This window comes from Diospyros lotus, chromosome 1 (genome assembly GCF_014633365.1).
Source record: "Diospyros lotus cultivar Yz01 chromosome 1, ASM1463336v1, whole genome shotgun sequence".
Classification (NCBI taxonomy): domain Eukaryota; kingdom Viridiplantae; phylum Streptophyta; class Magnoliopsida; order Ericales; family Ebenaceae; genus Diospyros; species Diospyros lotus.
In genome coordinates, this window is record NC_068338.1 from 39,383,477 (window position 1) to 39,393,032 (window position 9,556).

Below are 9,556 nucleotides of genomic sequence, written 5' to 3' on the forward strand. Positions count from 1 at the left end.
TATATATTTAAATCTTCCACTAACATTATTGTGAACTCAGCTACTTAAGATTAAAACATGATATGACGTTTTTCACACAAATACCCAAATATGAATAAAGCAAAGATATACGAAGATGATATGCATTGTTCTTCAACAGCTACACTCCAGAGCAAAACAATGGTGTCATCAATAAAATGTTACAATTAGAATACATAACATTCGGTCCTGAAATACGAATCAAATACTCAGACGCTAATCAAAACTAGAGAGCATCAAAGTATCTCAGATGGTCTTCGAATGTCTCCCCGTGCCGGATCTTCACCACTGATCCGTCCTCTTCAACCTAAAAAAGAGCAATATAGTGAAAAAGACTGATTGGAACGCACAATTCTAAGTTGCTGGAACAACAAGATAAGACTACACAAAAAACACCCTCCTCTGACTCTTGCAAAATGGGAAACTCGACCATTTCACTGTTCTGCATAGGGCCATACTCGCTGACCCAAAAGAAATAGTTCTATACAAAATCGGGGAGAAAGGTATGTCAATTTGTAAATGGCAATGCAGAGTGTTACTCCTGTTTCAATGACTTCTCCAAACAAACCAGGTTAACAATAATAAATCTTAAGCCTCGTTATATGGTAGACTCCCTAAGCTAGCAAATCAGCACGAAATCTAATAGAAAGCCATTATAACTCATTCATGTAAATGAGGTGTGTCATATTGAGCATTTGTAGGAAAAGGAACTCAGACATAAGGAACAATCACATGAAAGCAAAAGCTACATACCCAGTATTCAGGAGGGCGCATCTTGAGATTATATGTGGACGCCATGCTCATACAATAAGCGCCAGCATCGTGAACTACCAAGCCAGCTCCCTGCAAAGTAAAGAGACTTGATCAATTGAAATAGAATCTCGTTTCTTATTAGACCATTTCCCCTAAATAGTGCACCTGAAAGCATTACCCTAGATGGAATTGGAAGCTTCCTTTCCTTCCCCAAGAAATCTGCTGACTCGCAAACTGGTCCAACCACATCGAATGTAGAAAGTTCAGCATCAGATGGTGGAGGAGAAACCAGCTCTATGTGCTGCAACAGGGCATGAATAAGTGAATGGTGATGAAGAAACAAAGTTGTTGTACAAGTGATATATAGCAACAAAAGCATCAAACTCTATTTTACTGTAACCAATGAAATATGTATGGCCTGAAATTGGGTGGAAGAATACACTAAAAACCACCATGGGACAAACATCACGAAAAAGCAACCAAGGGAATTTCTTGACTAATGTGACTCACAATCTAGCATGCCAGATTACTTATTAAAAAAAAAGATGTATTAATTTTAATTTCTTACTTTAGGTATTCGAACTAGAAAAGTGTGTCTGGAATTTTATGTAATTGCAAGAGCCCATTAAAGCTAAAAACAAAATGTTATAAAAGAGTTATAAGACCAACTTTGTTGTGTGAGCTCTAATTCATGTAGCCAACCCCAGCTAATGAGATTAAAACTTGATGTGCTGTTATTGTTGTTTAGATACTCCAAAGTGCTCAATGGAAAACATGACACAAATCAAGGACAGAATGAACTTTTTTTTTGTAAGACAATCACCATAGTTAAACAACAATAACAACATATTGGACTGGCACAAAAACATATAAAAACCATAGCTAATTTATGACTTACTTGATAAGCATCATACAGACTGGGCCTGATAAGTTCAGCCATGCTGCCATCAATGACAATAAAATTTTTTGTTCCATTAGTTTTAACCCCAGTGACACGATTAACCAAGCAGCAAGTATTAGCAATCACTGATCTCCCAGGTTCAATGATGAGATTGAGATCTCGTGACAATACTAACTCCCGTACCTACAAAAACCAAGCATGAAAAATTATGTTAATTAATCAAAAGACAGCCCCAAATTTCTTTAGTACCATGAAGAACAAAGACTAGAAGGCGAGGCATAGCATAAACACAGAAATATCAAAATTAACTAGATACTGGACCTTGGACACTCAGAAGTTCAACTGGCTTGCAAAACCAACAAAGTTCAGCAATTCACCTTTGCATTAACACAAGCATGGAGATACAAATTTATAGCATCAATATTAAATTATCTTCCAATATTTACACTTAAACAACACACCCAAACCTGTGGGCTGCACGCATGTATAATCCAAACCACCCAACAGATCATGACAAAACAACAACATCATGATGTTTGATCTGATGAGTTCAATGGTAGCTGTTGGCTACTTAAGACAAGTCTCTTCCATCATCTAAGCTTGCGATCTGCTATCAAAATCCGTAAGTGAAGTTCCAAACAGAACATGACAAAAATGAATAAAATATATCACAAGTTTTAGGAAACCACCACACCAAATTTCTAAGGTTCTTGGCCGTGCAGATCAAGGATGAACACTTAAAAGTGTCCTTATTGCCATATTTTTGCATCCACAAAGAAGATGAAAGAAGAGAAGGGCAGAAAATTCTCCACCACATTACTCCCCTAGATTCAGATATTAAGAAAAAATCTTAATGATCTCTCTCTACAAATATTTCATATCCTTGAATAGTCAGACATGGAAAAGGTCAGAAGGGCAGGGAATTGATAAATACTTAACTTGTGCAGCTGCTCAAGGTACTAATTAATTTTTTTAATATCAGAAGCATGTTTGAACTTACTGATACTATCAAGGTGACAGTTGCATATAGACATGTCAACCTGTCACTCATTCAGGAGATTTCCCCCTCCGTCATTTTGCTAGATTTTTTTTGTGCATATATGTTATTTCATTAGGTATTAATAGCAAAGAGAGAGCAGAGTGAACTATTGTGCAATGAGAACCACCTTAAATCACCCCTTTTAAGTACCTTCCTTGCTTCATGTCACGCTTGAACGCATCTAGGATAAAATTTCCAATCGCCACATGAGCTGAATCATTAGTACATGCCTATACTAGAACTGGTACTTACAGTGTCGATCAGATCCCTGGGAGTGGGAAGGATGGCACCAGTGTGGTAATAGTCAATCCCCAGCCCACCTCCAATGTTTAAGTAGTCAATTTCAAAGCCTTCGGCACGGATTTGGTCTATGTAATTCACCATAAGGACTGCAGCATCCCTGAAAATGTCAACCTGAAGAAAATCAAAAGACAATTAGCTGTACATTAAACTGAGAAATTTCATGCATCATGAGACAATGATGATAAAGATTGAGGTGAACACAAATTCACTAGGTATCAAATGTAGCATAATGTAAATGAAGGGGTTTACAAAGATAAAATAAACACACAAATATGAAGGACAAAGGAAAACCAAAAAAAAAAAAAGTTAATAAAAGAAGTGCAATTGGCAAAGATAGGAGGAAGGAAAAACTGAAAGTAGAAATAAATGTTCAAAAAATAAATAAATAAAGGACACATTCGTGAAAAACACAAATGGTTCAATCAAATCTTTACCACTACATTTATTTGAATAATAAATTCCAAATTCACTAGAATCAATATTATGAAATATATGAAGCCCCACAAGTATCATAAGTTATCATCATGCTTGCCTTCTTAATTTTTCTATTTTCTTTTTGTACACAGATTACAGGAATTTCTTATTTTGAATTCATTTAGATCATGCACCACATTGTGCCTGCATTTGCACATGTGAATGGAAAGCACAATGTCAAAAACGTACCTTGGTGATAGTGGAACCAAGATGGCAATGTGCCCCCACAAGCTTCAGTTCATCAGGATGTGCCTTCACAGCATCTAAAAACCATTGCAGCTTCTCATTTCTGATGCCAAATTTGGAGTTCTTATTACCAGTGGCCACATAAGGATGAACCTAAGGAAACAATGCAACATAAAGTCTTAGGTTGGAATACTCAATTGTATATCATTGCAATTTTTTTGAACAAATAACATGTAACTGCAACCAGATAAAGTAGCTAAGTTTCCAGTTTCAAAGTCCCTATCATATTTGTTAGTGGCATTGAGGGCCACCTATCGTGGATTAACAACTTCAGGAGGTAGAAGTTGCAGTTGATTAGCAATGACACCAGAAAGAGGACAGTGGTCTGTTGAAAATGAACATGTGGTAGAGGTGATGCTGATTATATAGTACAAAAGGGCCATACAAACAACAAAAATCAACTTCTGTTTCAAAGAAAAGTGTACTCTGAATGATTTAGCAAAAAAAAATAAATGTGTACTCTAAATGGTATCATGTAAATTATTATAAAATCAAAGAATCACTTCAATAATTAATTGGATCAAGAGCTTGTATGCGTTCAGGCAACTCAAATTGTTTGGAAAAATCACTGAGGAACTGCTGTGGGAGGGGAATAACCAGAGAAACCATAGTAACCAAACTATCTTTAATAACACACGGCCAATGGAGTTTTTCAAGTTTAATTACTCAACGCTTATTCTACCAAGTTACAAAATTACCAATCAAATTGTCATAACTACTTACCTGAGGGTCCACGTCTGGATTAATCCGAAGCAATACATTGACTTTCTTCCCAGCAACTCTTGCAGCAGATATGATGTTGTCCAAGTCAAATTCACTATCAACATTGACAAAAACACCTTCTTGAGCGGCTAGCACCAGATCTTCCAGCAGCTTTCCATTTCCATTAAAGATACACCTGTTCATTCAGATATTCAACAGATGAGCAAAACTAACTAGACAAATTATAATCACACTTAACCAATAACAAATAGAAGATAGTCCAGCAAGATCTAACTTAATCTCATGGAACAAAGCTTGCAAGGTTAGAATTAAAATTATGTGTGCAAAGAAACTAACTTGTTCCTTCTTTTCCTTTGAGTGCAGGTGTATCTTTAATGGAAATGGAAAGCTGTTGGAAGATCTGGTGCTAGCCACTAGGAAGGTGTTTTTGTCAATGTTGATAGTGAATTGACTGGGACAATGTTATGGAGCATAGCTTGCATGGTTCAAATGAAAATAATGAGGGCAAAGAAACCAATATGTTACTAATATATTTCTCCTTTTTCTTTAAGTAAAAAAGTGTATCTGCAATGGAAACAGAAAACTGTTGGGAGATCTGATGCTAGCCGCCTCAAGAAGGTGCTTTTGTCAATGTTGATAGCGAATGTGACTTGGACAGAGTCCATGAGAATAGCTTGCCAGGTTAAAATTAAATAATGTGGGCAGATAAACTAATATGTTCCTTCTTTTCCTTTAAATTCACGATGAATAAAATTGGATGGTAAACTTAGGATATGAGAACGATAGGAAAAAGACAAATAACATTATTTTTCTGTAGTATAATTAAATTATTAAATTATGTCTTTCTCCAATAATCTAACATAATGGACAAAATCAGCCAGCTAGCATGAAAAAATTATAGCCTTCAGATGACCACTTTCAAAATTCAAGAACCAAACAACAAGAAACCACCATGTAGTGAAAATGACATGCTTTGACCAGGCAAGATCTTGCAACTGTAATGCACATACCATCATCAAAATAAAAGTGTTTGATGACTTACCGCTGCCCAATAACATAGGAACATTCCAAAAACGAAAAATCACCCATAAATTACAGCAACAAAACCCTATACAATTCCCTAATAGCTACTCTCTGATAAAAATACTGAGTCCCACAACCATAACTTTTTCTTGGATCACCTCAAGGAGATGAGGAAAGGTAACTAAAGCTCCAAGGTTAAGTCTGCAACAAAGGAGGCCGCTCTAGCAGCCATGTTACCAAAAAACAGATCAAATTCCCTGACATGAATTTTGATAGAAACTAGTTATCGATTCAAGATAGACCAAACTTTTAAACTCAGTAGCATTAGCTCTACAAATCAGAACGATGCTACAGCACATCTGAATTATCAACTCAACTTGCAAAAGAACATAAGTTTGCAATTAGATCCTATCATTTGGAATTTGGAATTTCATTGTTTGGATGCCTTCTTCTTCTTCTTCTTCTTCTTCTTCTTTTTTTAAATAATTGGATTTCTGGATTTTGACCCCCACAAGTAGAATGCAGAATTTGAAATGACAAATTCTATTGTTAGCATTTCAAATTACAAATTTTAAATGACCATTTAAAATCCTCTGTCCAAACGCAACATAACATAATACAAGTATATACTGGAAACTTGAATCACAAACACGTTCTTGTTTTACCTTGTAGGATCAAACCCGGCATGGAGCGCCAATCTGAGTTCATTGCCACTTACTAAGACAGCCCCACAGCCCAACTTCCTCAAATGCTCCAAAATCTTGAGATTATTATTGGCCTTAATTGCATAGCCGATAATAGAATTCAAACCCTCCAAAGCTTCCCTATAAGCTTCGACATTTCTGGTGATTTGGAGCTTACTGTAGAGGTAAAACGGCCGCCTTTCCACCGTTTCCATCACATCCTGAACCCGAAGACCCTCGCAATACAAATACCCATTGTCGGATTTAGAGAAACAGTGTTGGACCTTTTGGGGCTGTGAATCGGAGGTCAACGACTTTGCTTGGTTTTCGGACAGAACTGCCCTCAGGTTTAGGGACCTTGAGCTTGTGGGTTGGAAGGGTGTAGGGTTCATTATGAAGGGTTTGGAGTATGGCTTTGGAAGGCATTTTAAGGTATTGGAAAAAGATGAGGGCTGGGAGATGAGGTGGGAGGCCGCCATTGATGAAGAGACGGGAGGATGCGAACAACAAATAAGGGTTTTAGGTAACACTGGCTTTTCCCAGTCCCACTAGGCTAGAAGGGCCTTTTCAACCGCGATTTCTAGTTCCCCACGTGGGCTAAGAGAAAATTATAAAATATAAATATGGGTGACAATTATTTGAAGTTTTGATGAATTACTCTTCCTCCTCTTTTGTTTGAGTGAATTCTACACGGCACCAATAAAATTGAAAAATATTATTGATATATTATTATGTATATTTTAAACTATATAATTATATTAAAATATTTAAAATACCCCTCATCCAATGCGTTGTGAAATTATGAGGTGCATAACTAAAATATCTCTCACTAAAGACGATGAGGCGCAGTGAGACGAATCGATGAGACGCGATAAATATTTTTTTTATTTATGTGTATTGTGTAGTCTAAAATATACATAAATAATGTGCCAATAGCATGATTATATAAAAGTTTGTGATTGTGTCTTTAAAAATAATGCTGAATTTTCTTAATTTTGATGGTCATAGATCAATTTACCTATTGCCAATGAGCGATTGCTAATTTTTTTTACAAATTACTAAAATAACCTCGTTCATATATTTTCCCTACAATTATAACAAAATTTGTTAATGGTCGATTATTATTAAGCTTTTATGACCATACTCGTTGTCAGTAGAACAACCCACCTAATACTGCTGACATTGATTTCGACAATAATTAAACCTTTAATTATTGTTAAATAATAAATAAATAAAATAAACTTTAATTGAAAATAATTAAAAAACATAAAACAAATAAGATAAAAAAACATTATTATTGCCGACAAAAAAAAAATATGATGAAGGAAAAAATGAGTATAAATAAGAAAACAATGAATTCAATTGTCCCGACACAAGAATAAAAATGAGACAATTAAAAAAAATAAACACAAAATATGAGACGTTGCTGCAGTTGACTTTGTTGTATTTTCAAAACAAACAAAAAAAACCCATCAACTTGAGTTTCTAAATTCATCCCATACAAAATTAACATTTCTCAATATCTTTAAATCAAGTGATTTTTGTGTACACTCAAAATATTTTTTATTATAAATATTTTTTTACAAGAGTACAAGGTCGTAATCGAATCGAACTTTACTCTGTTAAGACTTAACTTATCAAAAAAATAAAACGTAGTTCAAACTCGACTTGAATTAAAAATTATATTTAGGATCGTACTTATTCAAAATTTATTGAACTGGAGTTCGACTTGCCAAAAATTAATTTATTATGTTAAATAAATCTGAACTCCAACTCACTCATTTTACGTAATAAACAAGCTTTTGGTGAGCCAATTCCAAGTTATAACTTGCTATAATCTTTTTTCTAATTAAAGTCAGCAAAAGTTATTTGTACATATAAGAAATATAAATATAAATTCTCAAAACAATAACATTATTTAAACTCACACAATCATTAATATTACAAACAAAAGGATAAATAACAAAATAAATAAAAATTTTAAACACGATAATATAATAATAAATATATTATATAAGATATATGTCATAGGAAATATAAGATATATGCATATAGAAAAGCCTATAGATGAGCTTATAAATAAGAATGTTCATGAGCCAAATCATATTAAGCCCCACTTCACTTAAGTTTGACTCATTTATAATACAAATATAACATTAATAAGCTGTTTATGGATGCAATCAAACTGAGCTTTGTTAAGCTTAGTCTTGGCTTCACCCAAAAACATTTAGCTCAAGTTTAGCTCGAAAAAAACTCGTTTAGTTTATAACGAGTCGAGTCTGCAACAAGTTTATAACAAGCCAAGTTTAGGCTCAAGCTCGAACTTGATAAGATATATTTATAAAAAAAGAAGAAGATAAAAACTAGATAAATAGACAATAGTGGTCGATGATAAAGACAATAACGGTAATCATAGAGGCAATGGAGATAACAAGAGAGACAAGTTGTAGTAAAGATAAGGAATTTTATGAAGATGAAATAGATTGAGGATAAAACTCTAATTTTGTGTTATTTCTGTCTCTAAGGCCATTTATATTTTTTAAAAAATTAAAAATTAATTAATATATATTAAATAATATATTTATAAGATTATAAATAATTTGATTAATACATTTATAAATGAATTTGTTCACAGAGTCTTTATTCAAATCAATTCATAAGCTACTAATCGAATCTATTCGCGAGTCATAATGAGTCGAACATTATTGATCTTAAACTTAGTTCATTAATCATTTAAGTTTCAAAATTAAAATTAATTTAACTTATTTAATTTAATAAACTAATTCGAACGGATTTTTATTAAGGCAAACACAAAATTGCTCACAAATGACTTAACGTATTTATGACTCTATAATTTTTTTCGAATAATTTGACTTATTTACAATTTGAAGAGTATAAATCTTTGTTTGAGTTTGCTCAATTTAATATAAAAAAATCTGTAAATCATCCAGGGATGACCCAAGGCAAGTTGCTAAGACATAACACATCTGCATCATGCCCCCTCTTATACTTTATGCTGCAATTAAAAATAAAAAAGTTGCCTTGACTATAACAAAAACCTTAGTGGAGCGCCACAATCCCAACTCTATTTTCAACTCGACACTAAACAAAATTTTACATAAAAAATGACGCGCAAACAAGTGATTTTTTCTTATTTTTGGAGTTCGTGTCATGTTTTAAAATTTAAAATAAATATTAATTTTTTATTTTTAGATAAATTAGTTTATGTGAAATATATATTATCACTTATACAATTTATGAATAAATAAAATTTAACAGAATTTCACACACTAAACGTGACGATTACATATTTAATAGAATATTAATTTATCTGTCTATATTTACATCTTTAACTATCTATATTACTGTTAATATAATATTTTCTTAAAATAC

General features: G+C 33.3%; 1 protein-coding gene across 1 annotated transcript; it reads right to left on the reverse strand.

Moving 5' to 3' along the window:
* Positions 1–91: 91 nt before the first annotated feature.
* LOC127804349 (diaminopimelate decarboxylase 1, chloroplastic-like) lies at positions 92–6,710 on the reverse strand. The gene is made up of 8 exons (XM_052341213.1): positions 6,146–6,710; positions 4,458–4,632; positions 3,678–3,827; positions 2,964–3,125; positions 1,670–1,855; positions 950–1,072; positions 772–861; positions 92–325 (listed from the first exon to the last, which is right to left on the reverse strand). The coding sequence occupies exons 1-8, from the start codon at positions 6,640–6,642 to the stop codon at positions 245–247; spliced, it is 1,464 nt and encodes a 487-aa protein (XP_052197173.1). The 5' UTR covers positions 6,643–6,710; the 3' UTR covers positions 92–244.
* Between the last annotated feature and the right edge of the window lie 2,846 nt (positions 6,711–9,556).